At 37.8% G+C, this 21,917-nt stretch overlaps 1 protein-coding gene across 1 annotated transcript in view; it reads left to right on the forward strand.

Annotated features, from left to right (window-relative positions):
• pappa2 (pappalysin 2) overlaps positions 1 to 21,917 on the forward strand; it is a 67,095-nt gene that overhangs the window by 4,737 nt on the left and 40,441 nt on the right. Inside the window, exons 2-11 of the mRNA XM_044134604.1 lie at positions 1,032 to 1,264; positions 2,288 to 2,515; positions 2,679 to 3,277; positions 12,664 to 12,812; positions 13,911 to 14,050; positions 15,142 to 15,295; positions 15,553 to 15,745; positions 16,500 to 16,633; positions 20,183 to 20,365; positions 21,086 to 21,389. Coding sequence (XP_043990539.1) covers positions 1,032 to 1,264; positions 2,288 to 2,515; positions 2,679 to 3,277; positions 12,664 to 12,812; positions 13,911 to 14,050; positions 15,142 to 15,295; positions 15,553 to 15,745; positions 16,500 to 16,633; positions 20,183 to 20,365; positions 21,086 to 21,389 — 2,317 coding nt within the window. The remainder of the gene's footprint in view (positions 1 to 1,031; positions 1,265 to 2,287; positions 2,516 to 2,678; positions 3,278 to 12,663; positions 12,813 to 13,910; positions 14,051 to 15,141; positions 15,296 to 15,552; positions 15,746 to 16,499; positions 16,634 to 20,182; positions 20,366 to 21,085; positions 21,390 to 21,917) is intronic.

Raw genomic sequence — 21,917 nt, forward strand, 5'->3', positions numbered from 1 at the left:
GTGAACACAGCAGAACATTTAGCAGCAAAAGAACCTGGATTTCCTTTGAGAGTTGGAGCAAAGCTAATATTGGAGTTGCTACAAAAAAAATTAGCCCCAGCTGCAAAATGTGTAAATAGCCAACTGTTTGCTAACACGTTCGCCAGCAATTTGTGGCCCGCATCCAAAACAAATACAGCTTTTAAACATCAGCATCTGATTTAGCTCAGTGTAATAATCATGATAATGCCTGGTAGTGCAAATGTCTCTCCAAATTAAGACCACATTTACCATAAACTCTGTTGTTTTTGCAAATAAAATGTTCTCATCTGGTGTTGCATGAACCACTTAAAAACAACACCCTCTTCCTGTTGTGTGCTATTCGATATTACGTCCACAGCACTGTAAAACAGTTTAACGCATTTTTCCCAGGAGAGGACCTAGATGTCTGGTCATGGAAGGTTAAAAGAGCCATTTGCTTAAAAGTGCCATTTGTGGCAGTGACCACCACATAGTAGCACTCTTTGGTTGAGTTCACTGTAATTTAATGGATTTTATACATCTAATTAATTAAATTTATGGCAGCTTTCTAAACTAGCTCAGATTCACTGCAGTTCCCCACTTCATACAATCCCACATGCATACGTGTTTAAGTTTATACCCATGCGTGCACACGTACTGCACTGTGGAGGGTGAAGGGGTTCCCTGACCCTTCCCTGTCTCAGTTGTTTGACATCTGGGGAGCAGATGTGTGCCTGAGACTGTTGCAACAGCAGATGGAAACATCAAGGCCTTGGTTTGGCTTAGTTAGAAATCCCTGTCTTTCTCTCCCTTCTCTGTGCTCCCCTGCTGCCTTTGACTCTGTGTTTTCTATCTTTCTCTGTGACTATATCACTGCCACTGTGCAAGCACTCTTTCATTCTCTCGGTCCCTAAGTGTAATCCACTGGAAGATGGTGGTTTGTTTGTGTTTACAGATTTTTCCTGTGGGAATGGTGCCATTTACTTTCTAAAGATTCTTATTAAGTCCAATGACTTTTCTCTGTATCTCAGGTGTATTTGACAACTGCTCACATTCGCTGAGTGAGAAGGGCTGGTCTGTTGGCATTCGCACCACGGAGCCAGCTGGCACCAAAGACGCGCGGTTCTACTTCACGCTTCGCACAGACCGAGCTGTGAAATCCACCACCATCTCCAGTCACCACCGTTACCGAGCTAATGCTTGGACGCACCTGATGGCCACATACAATGGTCACAACATGACCCTGTATGTCGACGGGGCTAAGGTGTGTCACATATGGGTTTGAGCATTTTAAAAGAATTATATAAATTTGATAGTAAGTCCAAATTTGTGTTTTCAATTGTGAGTTTTACGCTTTACTAAATATTTCTCTAGTTCCTTATCAGGGACAAGGAAAAAACATTTTTTTTAAAGTTCTTTAAGCTTCTGATCACTTAGAAATTTTCTTTTTTCTACTTTACCAATTATTTGTTATTTTTAGTCTTTGCTGTAACAGCGAGTACTCTTTGCATAAACTATTGCAGAGTACAATGGTAAGTAGGGCTGGACGATATGACTGAAAAACACAGCAAAATCATTTAACATCAGTTGATATCAACAATTATTGATTGGTGTTTTGTTTGCAATATATGAAATTGATTTGGTTTTAATTGGTTTTAATTTTCGTTTTTAAACAATCAATCAATCAATCAATCAATCAATCAATCAATCAATCAATCAATCAATCAATCAATCAATCAATCAATCAATCAATCAATCAATCAATCAATCAATCACTTTATTTTGGTAAATTGTCCACATTAAACACAAGAAACAACAAAAGAAAAAAAGAAAAGAACAATAAACAAATTTTATTGCCCTGTTCTAAGTTTAGGTCACATTTCCAGTCAGAAGTTTACATATAGTCATTGGGAGAATAAATATCATATGAATTTAGGCTTCTAATGGTAAAGTTAAACTATTCCTATTCCTTTTACTCAACAGTTAACCATTTAATTTCATTCAGATTTGTTACATAATTGTTTTAAACTGGAACACAATTGATTCAAATAAGTAACTGAAAGCCAAAGATTAGCACCTCCTAATGTATGATGAGTGTGCTTAAACGTCTGGCCAGAACTGTATGCAGCAAAGACAACAACATTTAATAAGTAAGATTACAGTGTAGTGCTAATGTGTTTCTCTGAAAATGTGTAATCCAATGTTTCAGTATTTATATGATGTGGAATTAAAAGATAACAATCCTCCACTTTTGGAATGTTTCCTTTTTCTTCTTTATTTGTCTTAGATGGGAGAAAGCAGCCTCCAGTCTGGGAATCTCTACAGTCCCTTCATGCAGACCTGCAGAACTCTGTTCCTTGGGAGTAAACAGTCTGACTTTGGTCAAAGCTTTAGAGGCTACATTGGAGGAGTGGTACTGTGGGGCTATGCTCGCTCTCATCAGGATCTACTAAAGCCGCCGCTTCAAATCGACTTGAATGAGCCAGTTTTGGCAATGTGGGCGGATTTTACCAATGTAAATAGCTATTCATGTTGTTTTTCAGCTGCAAACGGTCAAGTCTTTTCAGAGATCTAAGAAGCTAAAGCTAAATTTCAATTTGTGTTGAACTGATTTGAGAATTGTCTCATACACGCACTAAAGTTTTGGCATAACGTTTACAAATGCCTTCGTTTTCAAGGTGGAACGGCTTTGGAGCCCTTACAAAACTGCCCTGCATCCAACTGTCATCACTACTCCAGCACCAGAACAAGAACTCGTCTCATCCTTTCTCCCGCCAGCATGTGGCCAGACACAGTGCGACAACACAGACATCATCTCTGGCTACAACAACAACTGGCAGCTCCGGACGCCCAAACGCATTCGCTACCGGATTGTCAATCTCTCGGAAGATGACGGTGCGAATCCAATAGTGACACCAGAACAGATCCAAGTTCAGCATCAGGCTCTACATGAGGCGTTTCAGCCTTACAACATCACCCTGGAGCTGAGCGTCCACACCGTGAAAAACTCCAGCCTTCGACAGAGATTCATCCTCAGCAACTGTCGAATTGGCAAGATTGGGAACCGGCAGTGCGATCCAGAGTGTGACCACCCAAGGACCGGCCACGATGGAGGCGACTGTCTCAGACTAGGGCACTGTTACAACTGGAAAAGGCAGGATGGGGTTTGTGACATGGAATGCAACACCATAAAATTTGAATATGATGACGGAGACTGCTGTGATCCAGACGTAACGGACGTTAGTAAGACCTGCTTTGACCCTGAATCTCCTGACAGGTAAGGTTAATGAGCGCTTGATGGAACACAAGTATTGTAGGAAAGTGATCATTCCATGTTTGTCACAAATAGGCAACAGACAAGCTAAAGCAAACCAAAGAAGAAACCTTAATCGCTAAAAACAACACAAGGATCATAAAATCCAACAGAATGTCCACGACTTTGGCGATATAGTTATACTCTTTGAACCTTACACATTTATCAAGATAGATCAATATACTTACCTTGGAATTTATTTTGTAAAATGGTTTATGAAGGTTTTTAGAAATAAAAAGTATTGTATGCTTTTGCTTTCAGCCCCCCTTTTCTCTAATGCTCCTAAAAAATCCAGTGCAATCAAATGAAGTCATTGTATCGACAAATAAAATCCTCCTATGTATAATTAAATTTCAGTACCATTACCTGCTGCACAATATTTTACAAGTGTATCATTATTGTCATATAGCCAGTAGTATATTAGGTGATGCTCATTGTTTAGGGAAGCAGAAAAGAGAGCATTAAAATGTTATGATTAAGGTAACTGCAAACTATAACTAATATGATTGACAGCAGAAAGATGTAACTTAACAACAGCACTGTTGAGATGGAAATACTGAATTTGATATTCCAAGGGTATTAATAGTTTTGCAAGTAGATAGTATGAATGAGTGTTAGAACTAAACAGACAGACAATCTGGCAGAAAGGAGAGGAAACAAAGAAGGCTGTACACTAGGAGATGTAATCAGCTAAATGAAATCCAGCTGTAAACAATCAGTAAACTGAAACCTGGCAGAATACTAGATTAAACAAAATGTGCAAACACTAGAGCTCCACAACATATAAAAACAGGAAATAAAGTTAAATAAAATTCAGGACATGGACAAACTACAAAAACTAACAAAACACAGAACAGGAGTAAAATAAAAATAAAAACCACCCAAAAAGCAAGATTTGAAACCGGAACATATTGATTGAACATGACGACATCAGAATCCAAAACACAAAATTCAAACCAGAACACCAAGTTTATAGACCGTGACAATCTTCCCCTCGCCTTATCAATTCATTCTGACAACAAGAACATTGCAATAAACATGCACTTTATGGTGGAATTACTTACAGATAAAAAAAATATCCAACTCAGAAAAAAGCATTTTTTGCAGAGGTTTTCTTGCGATGCTGTTTCTCCTCTTCTTCGTTAGCGTGCTTACTGCCTGCGTCATAAACAGCTCGACACGATACATTTACAAACTGGAACTTTCACCTTCTCAAGTGGTTGTAGAGAAAACCCTGTGGAGTGTGAATGGTGGATTAAGGTAGGCCAAAGTACACAGTTATTTTTGCTAAACAACTCCAGCAGCAGCCCTGCTGCCTTCCATTTGCTCTGACAGACAGGCTCATGGAGAGATCCAAACAGCTTGCATGGAGTCTCAACATGAGGTCTCCAGCCTGGCGCTTTAAAGACCTTAAATCAGGTTCTTAATCCAAATTGTAACCGCAGGTTTACTATGTGGCTCTGGGAACCAGCGACAGACTTTAAAAAGCGACATATTTACTCTTCAGTGTTTGAAGTTAACAGAAAGTGACATCCTTATGTACTGTTGGCTAATGTGTTGTGAGTGAGGAAAAAGTTTATTTTCCTCAGTAAACTCTGGCTGAATTAACATCCCAGTATCTACACACATAGTCATTATATACACTCATAAATTCTTGTAAACACTGAGTTGGTGATGATTTACTATTTCAGGCTAATAAGTTAATATTATGCAAATAGGATTTACAGACTCGCCGTCCTAATGGTTTAAGATGAACACAGTGGCTTTCAAAAGGATTCAATCACGTAACCATGTTACTTAAAGTTGTCTAAAAATGCTCTACATGTCAAACTTAACTTAAAAGAAATTTGTCTTTGCAATTTGACGCCTTGATATTGGCCCGGCTCTTTAAGAAGCTCCTGAGCAGCTTCCACGGGACGTTCAAGGATTCCTCAAACATGCACGAAATATCAAAGCAACAAAAACTCTAGTATCCAGTTATGTTTTTGGTGAGAGACATTATAACATTATAATCTGATATAAAGCTTAGAAAAAATAGGTCCCTTTTAACATTTTCACATTCTGTCAAACCACAAGATTCAATGTATTTCATTGTGATTTTATTTGAGTAACCAACACAGAGTAGCACATAGGTGTAAAATGGAATGAAAAAATAAAACGATTTTTAAAATTCTTAAGATAAAATTCTTAAGAAATAAACACAAGAGTGTGTTGTGCATTGTTTCAGTCCTTGTCAATACTATCCTGTTAAATCGCTTAGGCTTAGTGAGATTGGATATCTGGTCAATTGATTCCTAGCTGGATATATCTAGACATTGACTAGGCCATTTTAACATTTGAATTTACATCTCCACCTGTCTGCTGGGTTCTTAGTTTCTTTGGGATGCAATTTGTTCACTAATGTTCCCTAGAAAATCTTGAAGGTCTTCCCAGAACAATCTGGATTATTACTCAGATTAAATCACACAGATGAGGACTCTGTAAACTAATTACCTCATATGATGGCTTTCTGTGTTGGATTTTATTTGTGGGTATCAGAATAAAGGACGCAGAATAAATTTCAGCGAACCATATTTTTTAGATTCTTATTTGTAAAAAAAACCCAAACTAAACCATTTGTCATTTTTCTCGCACTTTGCATTTATACCGTACTGTGTATTAGTGTGTCATAAAATAAAAAACAAAACACACACAATAAAGGCTGTGGCTGCATGGCACTCTGTGGTCCATTCATATCAAATTTCTCCATTATTAACATCGATAAAAGATGTTCTGGGTTCTTCTTCCCCTTTCTTTGTTTCTCTTGACAGCAGCAGGAAGTATCAGGGAATATCTTGTCCTTTTCCTCAAAAGAAACATAGCCTGCTCCTTAGTAGTTTACCTAGCATTCAACTTTTTTAATTTCACCAATAGATAAATCTAAGTCTAAGTAAGACAGTAAGACTAAGTATTGTTTTAGTACCTCTGTCCAAGAGATGGAGACCGTGGCTGTACTGTGCAGTTTCCCAAGCTTGAATTTCTGTAGCTTTGTGAATGTGAAAAAAAAATATCCTGGAAAAGAACATTGTGCTTACTTGTTCTGGAAGACCCAGGTTAAGGGTTTGGTGGAACTTGGATGTGTGTGGCCTCATTGCTTGGCCATATGCAGGAAGTTCTTTAGGCTTGTCCTAAGTAAATGTTAATTTATGTTTCTCTGTCATGCGTTTGGTGGATATAAGCAAAAGAACAGAGGGAAAGCACAGTTGGTAGTTGTAATGGTCAGATGTTCTTTATCGCAGCCTACGGTTTCTACCCTGTTGAGAGGATACGGACGCTAATAAAGTAAGTTGGACAGCAGACAATACTGTGCTCTGGTGTTATGCACAAACTCTGAAATGTTCCTTGGCTGCAAAATTCTGAAATGTTGATTCATTCTCATTTTAATTTGAAGGTTTTAGCAAAAAAAAAAAAAAAATCCTGACGTTAAAACAATTATAGGAAAAACACAAGATCTGGATTACCGGATTACTGCCTCTGCTGTTCAGATAAGAAACGCAAATGTCAGAAGTTCCAGTATGTGTGCACTTCAATGAAGCGGTGAAGCTCCAGCTGAGTTCCTGTCTATAAGTTCCCAAGCCTCCATTAAAAACAACATAAATGACAAATACTCAGGAGACCAAAGTGTCGTAAACGCTGCAGGTTAGCGGTAGTGTACGTCTCCTTGAAAGTTTCTGAACCCAGCCGGTTGGAAACGCTTGGATGTGCGAGTCCCTCGACATGCCGGTGCGCATGTGTGCATTTGTGCTCCTGGATCACAAATCGAACTTTCTCAGGCAGAGGGAGATTTAATGTGAGGATGACATTTCGCTGGCATTTGAAGAGCACTGCAAGCATTTTTTATGTTTGGGATCTGCATTTTTGATAACTCCCCTCCCTTCCTCCACCCTGAGCTCCTAGCCGGCTGTTCTGATTGTGAGACCCAACTTGCTGTTGCTTCGGGAGGTGCCAGAGGTTTCAGAAGCCAGCTTCTGTCACAACACAGATTTGTTGTTGTGAGCCAGTTCTACGGTAATGGCCAGGTATGCTGCAGCTTCTGGCAGCACTGTAAAGGAAAGGTGGTGGTTGGGGAATGGGAAGGGAAGAGAATAAGGCAAGAATGAAAAGGCAGGGCTGGAGTTAAAGGGGTCATTGTAGTCATGTTTGTTAAAATCATGCCCAGGATTTGCTAATATTATTCAATCAGCAATTGAAGCATCATTGAAGGCAACTCACTTAAAACAAGATTTCTATTCTATTAATTTATATATCAATTCACATTTCAAATCATAAAACAATTTTTCAGACAAATACAACTTCATCAACACGTCCGCACTTTGAAATATTTTTTCTACGTGAAAAAATGCACAAACAATAAAAAAAAAACATACATCTTCATTACCTCGTTTGTTTTTCCAATAAAAAAAAAAAGAGCTAAATTAAATGGGGTGACGGGGATCATGCATGGTCCTGTGGAGTTTAAACCCAGGATGGGGCAACGTAAGCAGAGCAAAACCGAATCAATGACTAAAAACAAAGACGAACATCCTCATCGCAGATGCAGTCGGATCAGATCAGATCTGACATTTTCAGTCCATTTAGTACAAATTGAATAAATTTATCTACTTTCACTTTGAGTGAATAGGACAGTTTTTCCTTTATGAATATATAATTTACTGTGTGAATCCAGCCATCAATGCTGGGGAGCTCAGTTATTTATTTATTTTTTACTGTTCACTAACAAAATTTAAATAATTTTTTATCATGTGCATCCCAGGGGTCCAGAGTCGAGTCTCCTATTTGATTTCCTACTTAAAGCACATGTTTTGGCCAAATATATTCTTAATATGTTTAAAGTAGTTTGATCCAGTGATCTTGAGTAACTTGACAACTCCAGAAAATATGGTAGTGATTGGCTTTTGTGGTACTTCAGCGGTTTTCAAATGAAAATCTTGTTTAGTAAAGGGAAAAAAGCCATCCACACCAGAATATGCCCTTTTGTGAAAACACAGCATCCATGCATTCATTTTCTAATGCCGTTGCCCCTACTGGGCTCAGGAGGGGTGCTGGTGCTTAACGTTTCGGGCGAGAGCCGGGGTTCACTCTGGACAGGTCGCCAGTCCATTGCAGGAAAACACATCACTCCTTTTAATTTAAAATGATTAAATGTCATGAGTACAGTGGCGCAGTTGGTAGAGCTGTTGCCTTGCAGCAAGAAGGTCCTGGGTTCGATTCCTGGCCCGGGGTCTTTCTGCATGTTCTCCCTGTGCATGGTGGGTTCTCTCCGGGTTCTCCGGCTTCCTCCCACAGTCCAAAAACACGACTGTCAGGTTAATTGGTCTCTCTAAATTCTCCCTAGGTATGAGTGTGTGTGTGAATGGTTGTGTGTCCTGTATGTCTCTGTGTTGCCCTGCGACAGACTGGCGACCTGTCCAGGGTGAACCCGCCTCTCGCCCGGAACGTAGCTGGAAATGGGCACCAGCAACCCTCCTGACCCCATTAGGGACAAGGGTGAACAGAAAATGGATGGATGGATGGATAAATGTCATGAATTAGTACTAAATCAGTTGAATAGTTGGATGAAGTAAGCCAAAACATCACATGACCCAGTCTAAAGAAATTCAGAGCATAGATGAGAAATAAACTCATTGACATCTATCTGCCATTTGTAATTGTTTCAGACGAGTCCCAGAGCTATTATCCAAAAATTTAGATCATCTGAACTGTGTTGTGACTCCTCCTAGGAATGGCCAGTCACATTTCAGCACAGCTCAGATCAGGGCTTTATTCATTATATGGAGAGATTGAAGTGATTTTGGTATTGTTGTGCTGTTCCAACAAACAATTGCATCAAGTTTCATCCCATTTGGAGGTAGCCTCATCTATGATGCCATTCACTTAATTGGTGTCTCAACTAAACAGAGCACTTTATTTAAATGACTCTTGGCATGTAAATGTTGACAGATTTCATTAGACCTTGAATGTGTCAGTGTCAGAGCAAAAGCTGCTTCACTGGAGTTCCAGTAGCTTCCAGTTCAGGGTAGACTTTACCTTGTTGAGTTGTTCCTTAACATCCTGACTGATTTCCTTTCATCTGACTGACAGCTTAGGTCAGTGTGTACCAAGAATTTCAGAGTGGTCAGATATCCTGCCAATATTTCTCTGGAAGCTTGTAGATGGCTCCAACCACCACATTGTTATTCAAATCTCCAAAGGATATTTAACCAAATATTGGTAGACGTGTGGCGGACGGTTGCACTGTTGCCTTTCAGGAAGAGGAGACTGGGTTCGAATCCTGACCTGACCTTTCTCCAAGCTCTTTGACAGGCAAAGAAGTTAGTCTTGTCAGAACTTAAAATGAAGATTTGTTTTTGAAGTTGGACTTTGTGCAGGAGAAGAAGAAAATAAAAATCATCTGGATCCAAATTAATCATGGACAGGACAGAACAGCTTTTTAGTTTGTAGAAATATAGCGTTGCAATTTTTGTTGAAGCTTTTATACAAGTTTATTTAAACAATGTCTCGTTCTTATTAATATTATGTTTTCACCTTATTACAGCATTGTTTAAATGCAGATATAGTTAAACATTTAGGTATATAATATATAACACAGTAGAAGGTACAACACGCTACGTTTTTCTGCAATGAATGGATTTTGATGCCTTACTTAGTGGCTGTGCTTTTGCTGACTTGTTTTTTATATTTATAGCTGGGGGTTTCACTTCACTCATGCGAACCTATTTATTTTTGTGACTCTGACAGTATTCTTCCTTTGAGGCCTCCTTTCAGTCTCAGAAGCTGAGGAGTTGAGTCTTTAGTGGTCAGCTTTCTGTCCTTTGTAACTGTGTGGCCTGCAGTGATGGATTCTGCACACAGCCTCAGCTAAGATCTGCTTCAGTAGTACTGTGAGAGCAGGGGTTCCCTGAAGCATCCTAAATCTTAAACCTTATTTATATAGGCCAGGTGCCAGAGAAAGCGCATTCTTATTTACTGTGCACCATATATGCTGGAGGAAAGATAGCTTTAAAAGAAGGGCTACATGTGCAAATTTCTTGGCTGCTGAGAAACACTTTTGGTCCAGTTTGGAGGCGATGCACCTCATATAGCATTAAATCGTCGATGTTTAGGGAGAAGAGGATTGTTCCTTATTTCATTCATTTATCTCTGTTATATATAAACTAACCTTTCCCGCTGAAAGATTAACAGAAAAACAATAAAAAAGACTTCAGAAGAGTTTCAAAATATTTTGGTTACTGTTTTATTCCTTCCAGATTGATACCCATAAACAAACCATTATGTACAGAGATATTATTTCAATTTCAGCATGATTCTTGCAGTATAACAACCCTGAATAAAAAAAAAAAGGCCTGAGACGAACTCATTGAACCCAGGACAATCCCGTTGAGCACTTTAACCTCAGCCAGATGGTGCACATGTTCTACTAACTGAGCCACCCAGTGCTTTGTTTTACAACAAAAAATGTGAATGTAATTGTTTAAAATTGATATCTATATTTTGATGCAGCAAAAATACATAAATATTTTAAGAGGGTGTAGAATTTCTGAATTTTTGTCATTCTTTTCTTTATACAGCTGCAGAAGTCTAACAAGTTGATATTAGCTTGTTAAATAGTCGGGCCATTCGCAGTGGGGGATGGCAATTTCTGGTAAACTTCATAGCGTCAAGCTGGAGAACTGCATGGATCACGGCCAAACGTTAGTCGCTGGGTAATATTTAAAACAGCAACAAAGTCTACGCCTCCAGCAAGCAATCATTTTTTTATGGCCAAAGTTTCAGACCCTCTTAAAAACGAAGCGTAGAACAGGAAGCTGGTTTTTGCCAGGCTAGCATTGCTGCATCTCTCTAGGCTTTAAATAACAGTCGAAAACTCCAAACAATCTTGTATTTTCTGTGAAATGTCATTAAACCTTTGAAATCCTTCATAGCAGTAACTTAATCATTTCAGACTAGTTTATTTTCTCTGCAGTAAAGTGTTCTCATGAATGATATAAATATGCATTGAGTGTTTTTAAAAGTCACCCATTATCAGTAGAGACAGTTTTTATGCAGATGGCAGGTCCATCGACACCTACATATTAAAAAAAGAACTCATACATACAGTCATTCATGTCTTTTTTTCTCATATTTTTAAGCAATGTGACCTTGTGCCGCACCAACACATCAGCCATGTGCATTAACACCCCTCCATTAAGTCAAATAGTTGTGTTTTAGCATGTGGTACTCTCTCTAGACATCCATGGGAGACTCAACTAAAAGCCTTATCTGTCAGGTATGCAGGAACTGGGTCATTGCTGAGACTTTCTGCATGACTCTCAGACCAAGTTTAGAGCCTTCTGGTGAAAGGTGCAAAAGCTTTCCAGCTATGAAAGCAAAGAAGAAAAATGACATGTGACATCACTCAGCTGAGGAAAAACAAATTCAGCCTCACACATCAAAGTGCCGCTGGAGTAATTTATCACTGACATGAAGAGAAGGATGTGGGAACAGTGGGCGGCAGGGAGGAGATCGCAATGGTGTGAAATAAGCTGCCCAACTCAAAACATCTATGATTCGAAGTTATGCTGTGAAGAGAGATATTTATGCTGATGGATTGATGAAAACTATCATCTGCCATAAATCGCCCCTACATTAAGAGTACAACAAAAGTCTCTACATCCAAACTCAAAAGGCCAAATAACATCCCCTTGAGCAAAAATGTATTTCAAACACTGTTTTATATGTGTGTTTGCCTGTGGGTTTTAGTCAGTCTCTATGCAGTGGAACTAACAATTTTCTTATTTGTAGTTAGCATAATAATCAAAATGTTTTGTTTTTTTTAATGTTTATGATTAAACCTGGGTTTAATCAGGTAAAAGCCCTTTAATATGAAGACCTGTCTTATAAGGAACCTGTGTCACAAGGGTGACACCATTTTTAAATTTTTTTTTACAATAACAAGTAACATCTAAAAGTAGATATACTACAGACTCAATTAAGAGTTTTGATTTACAAAAACTACTGATTTTGTTTTCTGAAAATGACAACACCTGACTTAACAAGTTAGCAAAGATAACAAGAAACACAGGAAAAAGAGTACAGAGTCTAAATCCACCACTATTGTCCTCAACATCAACATAAGCAGTGCTTCTAGTCTACAAGTACTTTTCCAAAACCTCCCATACATTTTGTAGCCCAACATGTCTTTATTATTTATGCCTACAGAAGATTTGCATATAATTGTCTTATTGTATCTACAAAATATCTTTTTGTCACTCACCAAAATCCTTCAGTTGTGTCCTGATTATGCAGGTTTTTGGACTTGTCCCTTTCTGCAGGGCTTATATGAGTGTGAAAGAACTGAAGGATGAGCTAAACCTGAGCGGCAACGACACACTCAATGTGTTTTTTGCCAGCAACTCGATGCGAGAAGAGCTGGCAGGAGCAGCAACGTGGCCATGGGCGAAGGAGGCTCTCACACACCAGGGTCAGTTACATAAGTAAAACTAAATATTTTGAATGTGGCATTCATTTGCAGTTCTTCAGCTTTGTAGGTGTCTGTATTTGTTTTTCTCCTCCATAATTATGCTTTAGAAATGTTGTTTTTTTTATTTTGTTTGTTTCTTTTTCTGTAATCGTTCATTAAACATGTTCATTACCCCTAACCCTTAATGCTGTTCTGACCACCTTTGAAAAAAGAGGAGCCCTATGAGCTTGAGTGGCATCATTTTAACTGAAGTGTTAATTCACTCACTTCTGCATAATTATGTTGGCTATGGCTTCTTCTCTGGTATAACCATCCTAAGTTAATGGAACATTTTAATACACTGAGAAATACTTCTTTGTCGTCATTGTCTGCCGTAACTTTACAGTACACGACACTCATTCGGGGGATCTTATAAAAATAGTTGCTCATTCAAGTTAAAATTAATCAAACACTTTAAATAATAAATAAATTCTGGCACGGCTACAATCTCTATTCAAACTTGTTGGTGAAATACAAAACAATGGGGCATCTGAGAAGGTTTTGTTGGCTTATTGGGAAAATCTGTGGTTTCTGTGCTAACATAGGTATAAGTGGATTTGTTGATTTATTGATGGAATATATTAGTTTCAGTTTTAATTTGAATCTTACTAAAACCTTTTTTGATTTGTTGATTGAAGTGCTCAGGTTTTGCATTATCCCTGATTGATGTAAAAACTCATTGTGTTAAGTGTTTTATGATGTGACAGTTGAATGAAAATTACAAAACATAGTTCACAATTGGAACTGTACTCATGATAAATCAGCATTTTCTGTGATCATTTTGCTTGCTTGGTTCTCTGGTTATGACATTTTATGAGTATTTTCCCATCCGCAACAATTTCTAAATCCATGAAATGGTTTAATATATTTGTGAATCACCACAAAATTAAATTTATTCCAGCTCCACAAATGGTTGATGTATATAATAAGATGTTGCACACTTGAAGCTTTAATTAGTTTCTTTTCTTGTAATTTTGTTGCATTTGAAATACGGAGTAGTTAGGGGGACTGGCTTTCCAAGAATTTTTTTCAGTTCTGCATTTCTTTTCCCTGGCATAGGTGGGATGGTTCTCAACCCGTCCTACTTTGGTACAAAGGGCCACCAGAACACAATGATCCATGAGATGGGGCACATATTTGGGTTGTACCACGTTTTCAAGGGTGTGAGTGAGCGGGACTCCTGCGATGACCCGTGTCAGGTAAAACAAATCAATCCTGCTATCTCTGATGACCCTAGATAGACGATGCTGTAATTTTATTTCATGGCATATACTGTATAAGTCGATAATCATCCTTCTTAGTTTCTTCCTTCATTCTTTCCTTTGTTCCTCCATTAATTTTTTTACTTTCTTCACTTGTTACTGTGTTCCTTCATTCCTTAATTTTGTGCTTTCTTCGTTTGAAAAAATAAACTAACGAAGGAGTTTTCCTGTTTCCTTCCTTAATTTGTGTATCCTGGAAAACATTGGGAATTTGACATAAAAAATATTTAAGAAGTAGGGATGCACCGATATGAACAATTGATTGTTTTAATACTGATATGTAAAAAATTGATTAACTTTTATACAGATGTTACTACTAATATATTTAGCATGAACATTACAGTTTTTAATAAATCCTTAAAACTAGAGATGCACCGATCTGATAATATCTGTAACGTTCCTGATATCGAAAGAGATTCTGGATCCGGTATTGCGACAATGTGCCTGATCCATAAAGGCAGATCTATTCAGTGTAATTCTATACATTGTGCTCTGATTGACAAAAACAAAAGGTTGACTATCTTGGTCAGACATGTGTGATAAAAAAACAAAGTATGACATCAGTTTCAGTTCCTTTATTATTTATTTTATGCAAATAAAATAAATAGGGGTATTACTCCTATAAGAGCACAGACTGAACAAATTGAAGTTGTTTTTACATGTCTGACTAAGCTTGTGAAGCTTTTGGTGTATTTAAATGAGCTGCACTGGTGCAGCATTAACAAATGAAGAAGTAATTCAATAAATTAATGTCCGTCTTAAAAAAGAAAGATTTTACGTCAATTCAGCCGTGTTTCTCTGTATCAGATTGGTACGGACTGATGCTAAGCCTCAAATATCTGTATCGGTATTGGAAGTGAAAAAAATTGATCGGTACTTCCCTTAATCAAACTCTAATTCTTGTTTACCACAGCTTGTTACACCCGCTCTGTTGATAGCATCATTCTATAAACTCTTTGTTGCTTAAGTCTATCTTTTTCATTTGTTGCCACCCCATGTTCATATTAATCGTTTATGTGTTTTGGCAGGAGACAACCCCGTCTATGGAGACAGGAGATCTGTGTGCCGACACTGCACCAACCACCAAATCCAAAACCTGCCAGGACCCTGAAGCCGTCAACGATACATGTGGATTCACCATCTACCATAACACGCCTTACAGCAATTACATGAGTTACACAGGTAGATGGATGAAACAAATGCTTATAGCAAAAAGTGCCTTACACGTAAATAACATGTGGGTTATGCATTTTTGCGCAACATATCCTGCAGTCCAAAGTGTTTTTTGAGCCTATTACATCTGAATAGGACCTGTTGTCATTTAGAACTGTTGTCTTTTTAACAAAAATGTAAAAAATGATAACATTTAGTTATTTGAAATGTGTGTTGAATTTTATTCTTAAAAATGCACTAAGTCTCTTTCAATCTCCCCACATCAGATGACAACTGCACCAACCACTTCACTCCCAATCAAGTGGCCAGGATGCATTGTTACCTTGATTTGATCTACCAGAAGTGGCTGACGGACAATCGCCCTGCTCCTGTCCCGCTTCCCCCCATGGTGACGGCCCAAAGCACCAACTCTGTGTCCATATACTGGCTCCCACCACTGAGAGGGTCACTTTTTCAAAGGTATGGAGACTTTATGTCATTGAATCGTCATTTCTGAATCAAGCTTGTTGCTCACGTTCAGAGAGAATTTTTATGGATATGATGACTATGCATTTAAACAATTTGGGAAAGCTTAGATTGTATGGATATGTAATATTATGAGTGAAAATTTGAGTTAAATAGAGGCCCACCTGTCGATGTATTTAAAGGCAACACCTCAAGCACATTTTTTCCATATGTGATATTGTTGAAAAAGCTAAAAGACTACATCTAAATATTTGATAGTCAAGATATTACAAAGGAAATTATAGACCTCCACAAGTCTGGGTTATATTTTGTTTATGATAAAGAAAGTTCATAATATCCTGAACAGTTTGAAAGGTGACTCTATCATAAACAAAGAACATATATGTTAATATTTGACGTTTAAGAATGTATCTCATTATATTTTCATTTAGCAAATAGAAGCAACTGTGCTAATCCTTAGTCAATAAGAGGCTTAGTTTGATTTAATATCAGTTTAATAAAATTTGTATTTTTAACCAGGGAGCCATTTTAACCTGTTTTTACCCACCACAAACTAGAAATGGATAATTTTTTGAAATATTTAAATTATAAAGGAGAAAGTCTATATACAATACTCTAAATTTGCCTTGTCTACTAGTAGCTAAATTAATCTACTTATCATCTTCTATTGTATGGCTCAGGTCACTCCAACTGTATTGTTGGTCCAATATTCATGTAACACATAATCACAAAGTGTATGTCCTCTTAGCTCCTCGTTTCGTGTGCCTGGCATCGACTGTGGAGACTGTGAGAAAGACGGCGTCTTTCACCAGTACGCCTTCCAGGCCTCGTCGCCGCGCATCTGCGACACGTCAGGCTACTGGACACCTGAAGAGGCAGTGGGTCAGTCAAAATGATGTGTTTGGGTCATGAGTGAGCAGAGGAGTCGTGTCTTTTGAAAGTGTTTCAAATTCATGGTCTGGTAGTTGTCATTAAAGGTAAATAGCAAGTCTTCACTTCACAGTCGGATTATAAACAAGACTGGAAGTGAAAAATCACCAGAGCTTCATCAAAACAGATTGTATTTCCATATTTCCTCGTCCAAACAATGCAGTGCTGAAAAGAAAGTTTATGTTGCTAATGAGGCTTATGGTTGTTTCTATTAATCTTTCCACTTCAAAACTACAGTGGACCAAGGTAAACACTTCCTCTGTTGTTCTTTTCACTGTAGGTAGGTATTAAAAAGCCAGGAATGTGATAACACTAGTTAAATTTCTGCTTCACTCTCGTATTTCTGTAGAGCAGGTCAGCTTTTCCTCACATTCACACACTCTTATACAATCACACGCAGCCTTGTCCTTGTAAATTCTAGGTGCGTGCAAGGCTAATGGCTCCTGGAAGAGGAAAAAACATAAAATCATTAAATGATAATAACCCTCTGCTGCAGACTTCGTGCTCTGTGTCAGTCTTGATTTGGCCAAAACGAGAACAAGGACTCTTAAAGGTACATTACCTTGCAAAAAGATTCAAATTTCTTGAACTTTTTCACATTTTACCACGTTAAAAACACAAACTCCAATGTATTTTATTTCAGTTCTTTGTGATAAAATTGACTCTGATTCCTCTAAATAGAACATAGTACAATCAGCAATGTTTAGAAGTAATCTACTTATTAAATACAGTCTATTTGTGTGTAATTTAATCTTAGAACTTGAACAGCTTTTCTGAGAAGGCCAGAGAGGTCTGACAGAGAACATTAATGTATAAGCAGCTCCCTGAAGACTGAGAAATACAGCCTACAGGTCAAAGACAACTGAAAATCTACCAAAACATGACTGCCCACGAAAAAATAACACACGGGGCAAGAAGAGTGATATTCAAAGAAGCAACAGAGAGGCAGTGATAATTCAGGAGGAGCTGCAGACATACATTCATGACCTGGATGTGGCACGAAATGAAAATGAGTTTGATACCCCTGGTATAAAGCGTCCCAGTCAAAGTCCACACCTAAAACCTATTAAGAATTTCTAGCAAGACTTCAAATGCAATGTTTAAAGAGACTATTCCATTCCAGTTGGGCCGAATGCAATCGAAAGACGAATAGACAAAGCTCAAATTGCTAGAGTTGCAAAGCTGGTAGTGAAATGCTTGCAGGACGAGAGACCTCACAGAGTATGAATACTTTTGCAAGCCACTGTTACACAAAAGCATCTAACTGGGATAATGTTTGCTTTTCAAACAAAATGAGCTAATAAAATGTGTCCAGTACTTCTAAATATCACACATCTTGGACTTCATTATCCCAATTATGATCTTTTCTTTTGAGGAGGTCTAGTTTCTTTTAACATGACAAATCGGGTGAGAGAAAGGAAGGAGAAGGAAACCCAATCAAATTAAAAAGACACAATAGGGAGATTGGAAAAATGAAATACGCAGAACAAAAAAGAAAAGAAAGAAGAAAAAAACCCAAAAATGAAAGTACATACACAATAACACTTTTCTTCTCTTCCATGGAAACTCTACCCAAATATGTGGAAATCCTCTGCTGGAATTTATGCTTTGAAAACAATCAGCAAAGAGAAGTGGGGGATTACTGCTACCTCTTTCGCTGCAGGATCGTAATGATGATAAAGAGTCAATTAAAGGATAACACTAAACAGAGGCATGCAGGTAACTGGAGACAGTCAGTCTGTCAGGTTTCCTCACTTCCTCTCCACTGTGTCCCATAAAGACAATGTCGCTTAAGGTACCCACTGGGATGGCCAACATGATCTCCAGTTTCAGCTGTAAGACAAGAGAATAGTATAAATGTAACCCCTACAAAGTGTTGTCTGTGTTCCTGGCTCATTTGAGTCTGTTTTATACCTTTGATTTTAATGCCTGGTGTCCTGTTGTGATGGAGCACTGTGGTTTATGAAGTAAGTCGAGTTCCTCTGGGCTCTCAGTTAAAAAATAAAGAAAAAAGAAAAAGAAAAGCCCTAATAGGACACATAGCAGGCTGGGCTCAGGAAGACTGTAGTTAAATAAAAGCTAATTCAATCTGAAGATTGTTTATATATGTGTAATATAAATGTGGAAAAAAGCTGGGAAAATACCTATAGTTCCCAGTTTCTTGCCGTTTTAGTAATGGTGGGGATAATTTTGAGATTCATTGTAGCTTTTTTTGGAAACGTAAATACTGTTTTCAGTCATTCTTTGGCTTGATATTGTAATCTTTGCTTAGATCCAAACTTTTCTTTTGAATAAAAATTTTAGGTCGTCCATTTTCACAAGAACTTGATCCCATTTCCAGTTTAGGTTAGATTCCCCTAAAACCGCTTGTTTACCTATCCTGAATTTGGAAATTCTGCAGACCATGAAGGTAGCAGAACGCTTCATTTACTTCTCTGTTATGGAATAGTGGGTTTTATTATTAGCTAATTACTTTAGAAATTTTATTTAACCCGCTTTGGTTGAACTTGGCTGCTTCCAAATCAAGAAAATGGATAAAAACCTCAAAAGAACTTGACTTGACTAACATGCTGATATAACACTTTTGAAAAATAGGAGGTGCTAATTATATCAGTCATGCCAGCTTTATCACTGTTACAATGCAAAATAATAATAATAAATAATAATAATAATAATGAATGCACAAAACCATAAACGTCCAAAGAGTGTATGTTTACAGATCCAACTACTGTAAATTCATGTCTTCTCACTTCAATTTGTACTATTTGTTTTACATAATTTACACAAAAGGTTGATTTTCTTTTTAATTTATTTTGACCTTACAATTTAAGCTCCATGTTCTCTGGCATGCAGGCTGGGAAAGGAAATGAGATTCTCAATGGGATAATCTTAACTAAAAACACTTTGATTAACCAGACCCCAATATTCATTAAAACATAAGTGAAAGACATATTGCCAGTAGCCTCATTATATGTTAATATAGAAAGAATATTGGTCAATTTCCTGTATAGTTTACTGTAGGTCTGAATTTTGTGAAATAGCTTTATACTAGTACCTATTGCTAATGTCTTAGTATTTCAATTCCAATCACATTAGTCAGTTTTTATGGGACAAAGAGAAATTCCAGTTACAAAACCCATAAACGAGTTCAGGTTAAAGTCTGACAAAGAAACTCTCTTTAAGCACTTTGCATTTTAATGATGCAGAATGGACACAGTTATTGGAAATCTTCATTCAGGTTGCATACACTATATTAAGCACTTCTTATACTTGTCACATCTACTTCAACATGGTTGTCAACGTTTTGACCTTTAACATTTTTGTGTTTTGGAAATGATTTTGTGAAAACTTTCACTTTGATAGGCCGACAAATAAAACATGAATCATCTGAAATCCAAATAAAAACCGAAGGTTTTGCTTGTAACGAAACAAAACCTGGAAAAACATCATTGGATATGAAGACATCTGCGTGTTTCTACATTACAATGTTTCTGACCTCAGGGCCGCCAGATGTGGAACAAGCTTGTGAACCCAGTCTCCAGGCCTGGAGTCCTGAGCTCAGTCTCTACGATGCCAACGTAACGTCGCCATGCCCTGAAACAGAGGGCTGCACCCTAACCCTACGATTCCTGCACCCTGTCATTCCACACAGACTCACACTATGGGTAACCTATACATCCACAAGTAAGTGCTGCCAGATAACTAGCGTGTTCAATTCCTGTGGTATGTTGGCTCCATGTCTAGTAACTAATGGTCAATGAATTATTAATACTAATGAATCAGAGTTTAAAAATATATGCTCAAAGACAAGCAGGTTCATTTTTCTGACATACGTGACATTTAAGAGTGATTCTGCACAAACACTTGCTTGACATTTTTTCTGTGAAGTCAACAATCTTGACTTTACTTGCAAATCTGAATGTTTTTCAAAAATATGAACATAATGTGTGTAATTTTACTTATCTTTTAGAAATTTCTTTTAGGCTCTTGTAGTTTCCTTCCAGGGTGAACTTGCTTGTATAATGAGACCTAAGTATGCTGGTAGTTGTTTTGAATGTTGTCATTTTAAGTGGAATCCATTACCAGATTTAATCTGTTGTAATTTTCTTTTTGAAGGGGATAGCAGTTTTATTCTTAAGGTTTTGGTTCACTTGTACTATAACAATCGGGAGCTCACCAAAATGTCTAAGATTTGAACAGGACAAACCTTCCTTTTTTATTTCTTTACAGAAAATACATTTTTATTCTTCAATCTTTTATACTCCTGGAAGTGGCCAGTCTTTAAAAAAATTCTCACACAAGCACATGAGTTTTCTAGTTTTACAGATACCTGCAATAATAGTTTGTTGCGTAAGACAAATCACTGGCACCTAAATAGATGTGTTTGTCCCCTCTTCTCTTCAGATAACCCTTCCATATCCAACATTGAGCTGATTACAGATGCGGGGAGTAGCATTCACCTCGGACCACAGCATGTCTTCTGTGACATGCCCCTAACATTGCGCCTGGACACCAACAACGCTGCAATATCGGCTGTCAAACTCTCCACGTTTGATGAGAAAATGGAAATCGATGCAGCCATGTTGTCTTCAGGCCCCAGCAGCTCTCTTTGCTCTGGCTGCCAGCCCGTGCAGTACCGAATTCAGCGCCAGCCACCGTTCACCAGCAAATCCCCTCCGCCTCAGATGGGGCAAACATTCACCGACAGGTAACGGGTCAATGTTGGCTCATCCAGCGGGGTTGACCCAACCTGATTCACTAGACATGTTTGTTATTTTATAATAAGTTCTGTATTGGATGTAACCAAAGATGTGTGGAATAAAAAACGAGGACCTGCTGAGCATGGTGTGACCATCAATCAGAAATTAAATCCATGAGTATGTATTCCCCGTTTCTCACCTCTCATTCTAACCAAAGACTTCGGCATAATTTATTTGGCTTTTATGGGTGAGACCAGTTCAGAATAGTGTTGTAGTTTTGGACCTGAAGCAGTTCTAGTATGATCCAGATGCAAAGAAGTGGTGAAATCAACCTTTATTGAAGTTTCACCAATCAGAAACATGGTTCTAAATATTCTGCTATTTGTGGAGAATAATTTAGTCTAAGTCCAGATTTGAAGAGTCTAGGTGTTGTAGTTTTGGAATTGGAGTAGTTATACTATGACAGAGATCCAAAGAAAGTGGTGAAATCAACCTTTATTGAAGTTTCACAAATCAGATAAAAGTTTCACAAATCC

Source organism: Gambusia affinis, linkage group LG12 (genome assembly GCF_019740435.1).
Source record: "Gambusia affinis linkage group LG12, SWU_Gaff_1.0, whole genome shotgun sequence".
In the NCBI taxonomy this organism is placed as follows: Eukaryota; Metazoa; Chordata; class Actinopteri; order Cyprinodontiformes; family Poeciliidae; genus Gambusia; species Gambusia affinis.